Raw genomic sequence first — 12,910 nt, forward strand, 5'->3', positions numbered from 1 at the left:
GAATGTTGAATTCTCAGTAATAACTATTATCAAAATTGATCATAAATTGAATCGATATCTTGATAAATAAATCGGTTCCCTCACTGATGACAATGTAGCATTCAGTGGCATTCTCTCAGGAAAGAATATTTTGGTAGCTGAGCTTGGCCTCCTGTGATATTTCTTGTTATTTTCCTCTGGTAAGGATTCTTCCGAAAATTATTTAAGGAGCAAGTACACATCTTTGTTTATAGAGTATTATTATATGAAAAATTCCTACTTGCATATTATTCAACTTTCTATATAAGTAATGACAGGGTCTTTACAAAATGTATAATGACTTGAATGCATCACAATAATACCATATAGAGTATTTTCATTGCCCTAAAAACCCCCTGTTCTCCATCTTTTCATCCTCTATTCCCACCCACTAGCAACCACTGATCTTTTTAGGATCTCCATAGTTTTGCCTTTTCCAAAGTGTCCTACACTTGAAACAATACAGTGTGTAGCCTTTTCAAACTAGCTTCTTCAACTTAGCAGTGGGCATTTGAGTTTCCTCCATACCTTTTCATGGCTTGATAGTTCATTGCTTTTTAGCTCTGAATAATATTCCATTGTATGGTGGTGAGCATTCAGCTAAGCTACTCTGTGGTATTGCTGCTTCAGCATCCATTTTGTTTGACCACGTGGCCTACAGGGACCTTAAACTGACACTAGCCCCCTTCATGCAAGTGCATGCTCTAGACAGCAGCCAAAGTCATAAGCAAATGTAAGTCCCTGGTATGACTTCCCCAAAAGCCCTTGTGATCAACAGTCTTCTTAAATAAGACCCCTGGGAGACTTACCAAAACCCTACTCTTTTGGTTTGAATTGACCAATCCAGCCCCAGCCTGGAAATCCTGAAATACCCCACCCATGGTTCCTAATAAAGCCATTTGCCTCAGGTCCTGCCTTGTTCTCTCCGTCTGCACTCTGCCTTGACCCCCCTGTCTGGTCCCCTGAGGCATGCCAAGTACTTCCTCCATGACCTGTGAGTAATAAACTTCTCTATTTCATTTTTTCTTGTGGTCTGTTGTTGAACCATGGCTCACTCACTTAACAAATGCTAATTCAGTTTTTGGAAGTATAGCTGACTTACAATGTTAGTTTCAGGCGTACAACACAGTAATTCGATATTTTTATAGATTACTCTCCATACAAAGTTATGACAAAATATTGACTATATTTTCTGTGCTGTACATTACATTCTTGTAGCCTACTTATTTATACCTAGTAGTTCAGTACCTCTAATCCCCTTCACCTATTTTGACCCTCCCTCCCAACCCTCTCCCTTCTGGTAACCACTAGTTTGTTCTCTGTATATGTGAATCTGTTTCTGTTCTATTTGTTCATTTGTTTTATTTTTTAGATTCCACATATAAGTGAAAACATACAGTATTTGTCTTTTTCTGTCTGACTTATTTCACTAAGTATAATACCCTCCAGGCCCAACCACATTGTCACAAATGGCAAACAACAAAGTCATCGCACATGGAGGTACACAATTTTTTTATCCAGTCACCTCTTGAAAGGCATCTTGGTTGCTTCCAAATTTTGGCAATTATGAAAACAGCTGCTATAAATACCCATGGACAAATTTTTGTATAGACCTAAATTTTCAACTCCTTTTGATAAAAATTATACGGTTGTAGGGTAAGAGTATGTTTAGTTTCATTAGAAACCACCAAACCATCTACTAAAATGGCCATACCATTTTGCATTACCACCAGCAATGAATAAGAATTGTAACAAGGCCTTCTATGTAAAATATGCTCCAGAGACTCCCCTAAACTCACATGTATTATATTCAGAAAAACAAGATAATAATTATGTCAAATACGGATAATGCAGCATGAGGTATCTTTTACTTAGTTTAAAAATTAATAATCTATTCTGACAATGCAAATGGTACGGATGAACCTATTTTCAGGGCAGGAATAGAGACGCAGAAGTAGAGGATGGATGGGTGGACACAGAGGGGGAAGGAGAGGGTGGGATGAATTGGGAAACTGGGATTGACATATATACACTACCATGTGTAAAATGGATGGCTAGTGAGAACCTGTTGTATAGCACAAGGAGCTCAGCTCGGTGCTCTGTGACGACCTAGATGGGTGGGATGGGGTGGGTGGGAGGGAGGTCCAAGAGGGAGGGGATATATGTATACATGTAGCTGGTTCACTTTGTTGTGCAGTGGAAACTAACATAGCATTGTGAAGCAATTATACTCCAGTAATAAATAAATAAATAAAGTACTTTGATTTAAATATACATTATAAAATAATATGAATGAAAAAGTATACACACACACATATTTAAAAGTATACACATACCCCCCCCACACACATATACAGAGAGAGCCAGAGAAGTGTGTATATATACACATATGTGATACCTGTATAACAGTAATGTTATCTTCCACTTACTGTGTATTTTTGAATTTACAAAAAATTTCAATTTTATTATTTCATTTAGTTTTTACACCCACACTGTATTACGCATTTTTTTAGTGTAGAAATAATCAGAAAGATTTAGCTACATGCCCAAGGTGACATAGCTAGTTAAGTGGCAGAACCATAATTTAACCCTTCTGGTCTTCTGAAAACAAATCAGATACCATTTCCCACACCTTATGGCTCATAACACCACACACACATACACACATACACACAAACACAAACACAACCATGCATATAAGCACATACACACAATTTGAAGTATATCATTTAAAATGCTATGTTCATCTCTCCCTTAGTAGATATAATAGAGAACTTCAAGTTAGCCTAATACTGCCTAAATACTGTACCCCTGGTTCTAATTACTATAAGTGACTTTTTTTTCTCATAATCTATTCACTATCGCTTAGCTTTTTAGAGTTAGAACTACTTGTGGAGTAAGAAAAATGGATTGAGTGATGGTGGCTTAAGATGATTTTGGCTTAAGGCAAATCAATCATGTAATTAAACAATTACCTTAATAACAGATGTCTCAACTCTGGATGGGGGACTCTGAACTTGTGCTGCTGCCGCCATATTGGCAATGGTGCTGAGATGGTTCATCTGGCTCATTGCCATGGTGACAGATGCTGGAGGTAGGCTGACAGGAATTAGAGGGTGGGGCATCATCATAAAAGGCAGTTCCAGTCCTGTAAAAAATACACATATATCATCATTTCTCTATTCAAGTAAAACAATGAAACATGGTATATATCATTAATTAAAATGGCTAAGGATATAAATCATTGAAAATTGAAGCATTATAAAATGTTCTAATAATGAGAGTCAAAGGAAAAATATTTGTCCTCTTTGCATGCAACAGTACCCACTTATCACTTAGGGAAATTAGGCTTAAAGCTAGCCAGTTTGGTGCCATGTTTTATCACTCACCACTTTTCATTTGTGTTTAATACAAACAGTTCTTTGCTACATTATTCTTCAGATCAGTCTAATTCTTGTTTAAAATACTATGGTTTTCTTTATCACGTTTAGCTGTCTAAATGTAGTGTACCTATCTACTATGTCCTATATTTCACTATCTGATCATTAGATTTTTTTATTCTTTGCAACTTTCATTTTTAGTGCTAAAAAATGCCATCGTACAACTTGGCAGAAGGTGGCTCTGCTGAAGATGGCGGAGAGGATGACTGACTGGAAGGCTAAGTGCTCTAGGTATGCGGGGGCAGGTAACAGAAGCCTGAGATCCCCGGGGTGGGGAAGAGTACAGTGTTTCCTTTTCCCAAGAACCTTCACTGCTGCCTGTGGGGAATGAATATCAATTATTTGGATACAATATTATTCCAAATCTTCTAATGAATAATTGGAAATGAGGTTTTAAAAAACATATCAGACGTAGAGAATGGACTTGAGGACACGGGGAGGGGGAAGGGGAAGATGGGGCAAAGTGAGACAGTGGCATGGATATATATACACTAGCAAATGTAAAATAGATAGCTAGTGGGAAGCAGCCGCATAGCACAGGCAGATCAGCTCAGTGCTCTGTGACCACCTAGAGGGGTGGGATAGGGAGGGTGGGAGGGACGCACAAGAGGGAGGGGATATGGGGATATATGTATATGTATAGCTGATTCACTTTGTTATACAACAGAAGCTAACACACCATTGTAAAGCAATTATATTCCAATAAAGATGTGAAAAAAATATATATCACATTTGGAGATTGGCTCAGTGATTTCTTGGGAAATAAGCTCAAGTAAGTAAATTTCCCCTAAACCATATTTTCCTTTTGTTTTTCTATTTCTTAAATACAGTCTCAAATTTTCTGAAAAATAACATTTTTACAACAGGTAGCCTATTTATGAAGTCTACTCCTGTTTGACTAACCAACTTAATATAAAATAGATTCTATTATATACCTAGAGAATTAATTACTTCTTGGAACTGAAGCACACTGATAGTTATAGAACCCAAAGTCATCCTTGTATAATAGAATCCCAGTCACCCTTCAGAGTTAAAGTTCCTAATTTAATTCCACAGAAAATCCTAAACATAGAATCATTAAATGCCCAGCTTGGTTAGACATGCTCCAGGGAACACAAAGATCATTTACAAAAGATAATAATATCAAAGCAATAAATTAAATGTGTGTGAATCAATAAATGTATCTCTTGTTTTCAACTGCAGAGAAACTTAGGTTTATGACGGTGGCAATACAGGTGCCAAAGTCAGAACAGTACCTTTAAGGGCGTGTATTTCAACATCATGGCCACGTCCCAGATTAAACAGATCTTGAAACACCTTAATAGGGTACTCCTTGGAAGGTTTTTATATATCATTTCAATTTAGGCATGTTCTCAGATTAAATTATTTTACCATTAATTTATTGTTTAACTGAATCTGTTGACTATACAAACTGCCCACTTGAAAGAAAGTTTCTGTAATATCCCTGTCAGCTTATGAGTTTTCATTTCTTAAAAAAGGAAAAGAAACCGTATTTTCATATAATATGCTTAGAAACAGCAAAGTAGGTAAAACTCCAATTTAAATGTTTTAGCTCTATTAAAAGCCTCATTGTAAAATCTCTAAGACATAGTTTTTCATGAAGAATACTTAGTTGCTGCCATGATTTTTTTTTCCATTTACTTCAGGAAGACAGTTAAGGTTCAATATAAATTCAAACTCATTAGCTCAATACTGTCTGGATCTTAGAGTAAATTGTTCAGAAGTGGGTAATGAAAACTCAATTCAAATTCTTCAGCAATCAGACAAAGCAATTTTATTAAACAATGAAGAGAATCAATTAAAATGGATATCTTTATTATTTTACAAGAAACCAGGACAGCTTTTGGCTAAAAAAAAAAGTTTATAGCTTCATACAGAAATGACTCACATAAAAGCAATCTCTCCAGCTTGCTCCTACACTATGATATAAAAGTTCACTTCTATATTCACAAATTTATACAGCTTATTTCTCTACTTGTGACTTTTTTGACGCTTTATACCAAGGTCCTAGTCAAACATGCAAAAGCTGTAAGTATATAAAATTTTTTGAACATATTATGTCAAGAAAGCATTCAGTGACAAAACGTTTTAAACATTTTCACTTTATATTGCCTTTATCAAAGTATATGCAAAATTCTTCCTTTCATATTTACTTTTTATGTTATCATTTAAAACAAGAGTTAAAGCATAATCACCAACTATTTGGATATAGAAATAACACTTTGGAATAAATGGTATTGAATATGGGAACTGCATTGGAAATTTATAAATAATAGATAATTTTCTCTTTATATTTCATTTAAAATATCCAAGGATTACATTTTCATAGTAGATTGCATTTTTGAGGTTAACAAATATTAACTAATATATGGAGGAGGGAAAAATATTCATATTCATTATTTTGGATTGAGTTTGAGTTCTGCTTATACCTATTATCTACTTTTGTTTCTCTGTCCAATTGAGCCAATTTCTTTTATTTACATCTAGATTACCAGTTAATAAACAGGAAAAGCCATTTTCCCAATATACTTCAATTTCACTCTTATATCAATGAAAAATATACAATATATAACCAAGTCAGTTGTAAGTGAGTTTTGCTTAATTTATAACATCCTTCTCCTCTATTAGCATGAATAAATAAGTATTGAAAATAGGCCACTTCAGAACAAGACACGCCCATAGTTATTAAATGTATAATTTCAAGTGCTTTGGTTTAAGCCAATATATTTGATATAAGCCAGTATCTATGTGTGAGCCTACACACAAACATGCATACACACATACACCTTTAAGATTAAAGCTTATTATTATGACTGCATGAAAACTTACAGGAGACAGCAGATTTCGCATATAAGAAAAGTTCTAACAGTTGGTAAGGAGAGTTACAGAGAAACAGAAAAGAATTGATTCTTTTCTCCTCTTCCATTCTTGTAGAATCCTACCATTTCTTTGACTTTACAATGGAATAAAAAGACAAACTTGATCTAGCCCTAGTATCCTTAAAGAACATACTCTATAATAGGGGATAGAGATGTGTATGCAAAAACTCAGACATTTGATAAATATATAAAATGGTTTTGAACCAAGGAAATTGGTCATGAGCTCATGAAAAGATTCAGCGCATCCAGCTGTTTGATTATCTAGACTCTATATCCATATTTCAATGTGTTGGAGGTAAGGATTAAAGGGAGAGAGGATCTCCCACACCTAGTCCTAAACACATATTGTGGAGAAGCATGGGAACAATCTCAGGCTAGACACCTGTTTACACGGGTGGAAATAAATCTGTGCTCTGACTGACGGCAGAACACACAGGCAGCTGTTACATGATGAAGTTAAGTAGTGTAACCACAAGCATCAGGAAGGCCAGCTCCTCATGCAATGGTGTGATTTTGGTGGAGTGAGAATTAACAAATGTACCATCTTACAGCAAACAGATGTAAGTGGGCACATGAACACAAGAGGAAAAATTGAAATTAACACCTGATTACCTGTTTTGTCTCTAGCTAAAAGCTATTAATTATGCATTTATATAATCTGAAACAGTTTATTTACTCTGCCTAATTATACCGATAGTAAGAATATATCTATAATTATATATGCAAATATATGGAACTTATATACAAAAAGTAATTGTGTGTGTTTAGGTTTCCTTTCCTGTAAAAGATGTGTATTTCTCAGGGACAAGCAAGGTGATTTTAAGGTTCAGTGTAACTGAAATTCTGATTCATAAGGCATAGGTATGGGACGTTCCCTGCTTACATCCTCTGCACCCCCAACTTTAAAACATAGTCGTAGGTTCTGAAAAAGTAAATAGCTTGGTGGACTATCTTAGTCTTTTTCTGAGCTCAGACTATATTTTGTATCCTTCCATTTTATATTTTTATGGTATTTTATGATACATATTTTATGATGGATCAGGTTATAAACAGAGAAATAGACTACTTTGGGGAGAAACCCTTAAATTTTTTTTTTTTTTTTTTGCGGTATGCGGGCCTCTCACTGCTGTGGCCTCTCCCGTTGTGGAGCACAGGCTCCGGACGCGCAGGCCCAGCGGCCATGGCTCACGGGCCCAGCTGCTCCGCGGCATGTGGGATCTTCCTGGACCGGGGCACGAACCCATGTCCCCTGCATCGGCAGGCGGACTCTCAACCACTGCGCCACCAGGGGAGCCCGAAACCCTTAAATTTTGAAGCCATTCCTACTTTAAAGGTAAACAGGTTCTCAAACAGAACTGATGGATAACAAATATAAACTAGCTTAATTTTTCCTCTAATTACTGCCTTCAGATATGCTCTGTTAAGGCATACCTCTGCCCCTTAATAACCTTGAGCAGATTTTGAGTATAAGAAAATCCATTCTACTTAACACCACTCTCTGCATCCTCATCTCCATCACCACTTGCCAGCCCTAGGGCCTAGGGAGCTGGAAGACAGAGGGGCTTGGACAGCTTTTCCATCTATTCTCTTGGGTGGGAGGGTGAAAGTCTCCCATCCAACCAGTTCCTGCTCAAGTCCTCCCTGCACTGTTGCTTCTATGGCTATGCCTATTGGCCATTGACATCTCCCAGGTGGAAGGTGCCTAAATGCCAAGTATTCCCTGCCAAGTAATGATCATTAACGGGGTCTTCCAGGGGAGCTTCCTAACTGCACAAGTCCCTGACAATGGAAATCTCCTGCAGCTTCCTGCTCTTCTAAGCTCCCCAAACTGCCATGGTCTCTTGAAACTAAGGCCCTTCTGGTGTGGGTCCTTTTGTTCTGATGATGTCCACTCTCTATTCTGTCACCTCTCCTCAATACTTTCTCCCCTTGCTCAAACATGTACAGAAAGCAGATCAGTTCACACCAAAGCAGACATCCAGCTATGAAATGAGGTGGAGGCATCTGTAATCATTGAGTAATTCTCTTGAAACTCCTCTCCCTGAACTTGGTGGTGAGGAAGTACTATCAAAAAGGAATCACTAAGCCATAGCTCCCTCCATTAAGTGCTGTCTTTTCACTACAATGTTTTCTCCGAATCTCCTCCCTTGTGTTGGTCTTCCCCTCTTATAAATGGAGGAAGAGACCGTCTGTGGAGTCTGGAGTGATAGTTAAGATAGCAACTCTGGTTCAGCTGCTATTAATAAGTACTGATTGGTATTTACTTTTTTTAAATTGAGAAGTACTTGGTCCCTTTTGTTCTTGTGTGGAACCAGAGGAAAATTTCTATTTAATATCTTGTTACATAGCATATTCAGTAGAACCAAAAACAAATATGACTATATTATAAGTAGAATTTTAGTAACTGATTCCTGTAAAAAACTGATAGAAAGGGAAAGAAATATGAATGCTCAACATTTGAAATGTTATTTCACAAATCAACTGAAACTTTTTCAATTGAGACAGAAGTTCAAAAAAAAAGATTACATAAAAAAATAAAGAATGATTAAATGTGGAGATAATCATTAATAAAAGAAAGAAGATCATTTTTTGGAACACAATTTTTATGTAGGAAAGGAAATGAAAACTGCTTTGGGTAAGGATATTGTTACTGTTTCTCTTTAATTAAAAAAAAAAAAAAACTATGGGTATGTATATCAGTGGTACTGATTAAAATCCTAGCCCAAATAATTACATTTATTACTGAATCCTAAACATAGCCAATAAGTAATAGGTTCCAAAAGAGAAGGCCACTGTATATTTTTTAATGAATTTTGGACAGAGTGCATGTAAAGTAATCAAACACAAAGTTAAAGTGATCTGTAGAAAAGAAATGCCTTTTAAACCACCATGCATTAAAATAGTAAAAGTATATTTAAATGTCATTATCTTTTATACCTAGTTGATATGTAACTATTTGTTCAGATTTTCCCACAGGCTGACCCTGATAAAGGAGGCAAATCTCAAAGGGACTAACGGTCACACCACAGTTTAGTGAGTGACACTGATAGACTGTGACGGGAACCTGACATTGTCAAGATTCGTTTACAATGAAAATGATGGCAAGAGCGGGCATTTACTCCATACCATTGGAGACCACTTAGAAGGATGTGAATGCCATCTTAACAATGGAATCAAGACTGCTAAGGAAAAGTAAATACTAGTCTCAGATGCTACAGATGTTCAGCTGTTACTTCAGCGGTAGGTGAGAATAAACAAGTTATTGTCTTTTAGAGGATAAACTTCACCCTAATAAAAAATGGGATAGGAAACGTCAGCAGTAATACTAGTACTTTGCATAAATAGGAGAAACAGTCCTTTCATGAATTACTATAATGTAATCTTTTAAATCTTTTTCTGGATAACAATCTGAGCTCAGTGATCTACTTTAGCAAGTAGAAACACTGAAATCTTCTGGTGTTTTGGTTCAACTTTATCAAATTGCTTTATTTTAAAATGAGGAAGAAGCAATCTGTAAAGGGTACTATTAATTGGGTAACAATTTAAAATGTTCCAGTTTAAGTACAGTGGTTTAGCAAAGAAAACAGCACAAACACCTCCTAATTGGTATTGCACAATAATGTCCACAGAGCAGGCCATTTCCAGAGTTTAAAATTTATATTTGCACACATATCCTGTTTGATTTGGAAGTGCTATTTTTTCTTAGAGAGAAAGAATAATATTGTCATGAATTCTAACTATCCCACTGCCAATAAATATGAGTCATTTAGGAAAACATGTTACTTTCCCAGAAATAGGCTTTTTCTTTAGTTATCTGTCATTAACTAAACCTAACTCTGAGTGTTACATATTTGTTAACTAGAAATTTAAAACTCTTGCCATACAAGGAGGTTTCTATTTTACCTGTGTTGTTTTCTTTTGAATGCAGAACTGTTTTGAAATATTTTATTTTATATGTAATGGTGATAATATAATACTGGTGCTATCAGTGTCCCTGGACTCAGCAGAACTATGATATTAGCTAAATTTCATCAAGTTGAGATACTTCTATTGCCTTACATACTCCACAGTGTTGTTGAAAGTAGCATAAGTTAAGCTGTTGCACAAAGTGGCACACGAAATACTGGAAATCAGAACTGTTTATTTTTAAAATTTTGCTTGAATATTATTTGCTATGGCTAATGACTAACTTGCAAGAATAAGAAGCAAATTGTAAAATCAGAGCTGAAGTTCAATTCATTAATGTCAGATGGGCTACATAAATGGATACTTGAAGAACAGGCAGATATTATTAAAAACAATTACACTGAGAATCTTTGAGGAATCATGGAAAACTGGAACAGAATTAGGAAACTAAAAATAGACAACAGTGTCCATTTAAATAACCTTGATTTTGAACTCATGAAAGTTATTAGAATAAATTATTATATAAAGAATACAGTATTTTACATATTTTCCCTTATTTCATACCAAATTCCAGAAAGTTTTGATGGAACTTAAAATAAAAGAAAGAAGGCCATTACTATAAAGATAAAAGGTTAAATACTTAATGTGGAGAAGACAAAGATAATTATATCAGAAACACTTTGCTTTTTGATGCTGTTGTTTTCTTTGGACTCATTAGCACTATGTTCTAAGTGTTAATGAGGTAAAATAGATCCCCCAAACAAAACAAAACAAAACAAACAAATGCAGACTCAGACTGGTAAATAGTTACATAGAACTCAGTATAGGAAACAAATAGTAGCTACATTAATTGTATTGACTAAATATTTGGGTGTCTTGTTGATATGGACGACTCTAAGCAAGAGTCAAATGTTTCTATTCAGTGGAAATTAAGATATTGCAACAGATAGGTTAATTTCTACAGCTAAAGTATAATGCTATTACGGACAGTGTAGAAATAACAATACTAGGAACATATTTAAGCTTTCCAATCTAAAATAAATACATAAAATTCTTCAGAATAAAGCAGTTTGGTATAGTGTGTCCATGTTAATTTAACTGCATCTTTTAACCTTTCTCATAGCCAATGTCAATGAATTTCTACCTCTTCCCATTTTAACTCATCAAATTATTTTTCCATTAGGCAAACAAATGAACTAGAAATTCTCCACTCTAAAGATATTGCAATTTCCCTATAGGGTTACAATTACATCAAATAAAATTTCAAGTTAATATACTTTCTATACTGTTACTAGAGTACTCAAAGCCATGGTATACAATATTAGCAATTTTATGTTCACATTTAAGTATTGCTCATGGTCAGTTGAAATCAGTTTTAACTTCCAGTGTTTCATATAACATTTCAATTTCAAATTATTTATGTTGAAATTGAAAAATCTTCTCACTTGAGCCAAAATTGCTATTTAATTTTCTAAAAAGCATAAAACTCTTATAGGTAGGATAACAGGCTCATGGAATTCTTTTGATATTTCTCATATGCATGGATCTAAGTGTTAAATTATCTTCTCCCCAAACCTGGTTAGCCTCAAAGAATGACATCACCAGATAGTTGTATAAGCCACAAACCTAGGAATCATCTTTATCTCCTCCTCTTTCTCTGTGTGCCACGGATGTCCAATTCCTGTTGATTTCATCAATGTGATTTATCTCTACTTTGTTTCTCTCTCTGCTGTTGTAATCATATTCCAGGACCATCATTACTTTTAAGTACAAATCTTACATTGTCACTCCCCTGCTTAGAGGACTTCAACTGTTTCCCATTGTTATTAAGTAAAAGACCCAACATTTCTTTTCTTAACGTAAGCACCAAATGATCAGGCTTATGCCTCTTTTGCTCGTCACTGTATCCTCAGCATTTAACAAAGTAGGACTAACTCTGTCAGTTTTTGAGTCGAGAGTTGCAAACCCAGACCAATTCTTACATTCACATGTGATAAATTTCACTGTGGCATTAAAAAATGATAAGCTATAGCCTTTGTCCTTGACCAGCTTATAACAGAAAAGAGAGATAGATATAGCATATATGCACATAATCTTATCCTTTGACTGGAATAAAAGATAGAGAAGATGAAGAATAGGAAATATGTCTAATATTTTAGAAATAAACTTCTTAGAATGTGATAATCATTTGGATACAAATGGAGATGAAAAGAGTAAAATGTGAGAGGTAACTTCAGTATCTAGTTAACAGTTGGGGATACGGTGATATTATTAATGATGCAATGAAGATGGTGATAATGGTGATGACAATGATGATATCTAATATGTATCATCTGCTTCCAGTGTGTCACTCACTATGTTCAGCTTTTATATGCACTATCACAATGAATCTTTAGAACCTCTGAGATAGATCCACATTAGTATTATTAAAGTTGATTAAACTTGCCCTGGGATTTAGATCTTGGAATTCTGAACTCACAATACCAGCTTTTAATCACCTTTATGAGGAAGATCAGGTTTCATTATGAATAGAAATCCATTTGATTCTGGACTTGTTGAATATGAGATATTTCAGAATCACTCAAATGAGACTGACAACAAGCACTGGAAATATGGCATTGAAATTTGGAAGGAAAGCAGATGCCC

The 12,910-nt window shown here is 35.2% G+C and overlaps 1 protein-coding gene across 4 annotated transcripts in view; it reads right to left on the reverse strand.

Moving 5' to 3' along the window:
* Window positions 1–12,910, reverse strand: part of DACH1 (dachshund family transcription factor 1) — a gene marked incomplete at both ends in the record, with an annotated part of 412,420 nt that overhangs the window by 127,985 nt on the left and 271,525 nt on the right. For 2 of the 4 annotated variants that reach the window (XM_079902825.1, XM_079902824.1), the window contains one exon: window positions 2,994–3,166. The exons of the other annotated variants lie outside the window; for them this stretch is intronic. In XM_079902825.1, coding sequence (XP_079758951.1) covers window positions 2,994–3,166 — 173 coding nt within the window. The remainder of the gene's footprint in view (window positions 1–2,993; window positions 3,167–12,910) is intronic. 4 annotated transcript variants of the gene reach the window in all.

Source organism: Stenella coeruleoalba, assembly GCF_951394435.1.
Source record: "Stenella coeruleoalba genome assembly, chromosome: 18".
NCBI classification, from domain to species: domain Eukaryota; kingdom Metazoa; phylum Chordata; class Mammalia; order Artiodactyla; family Delphinidae; genus Stenella; species Stenella coeruleoalba.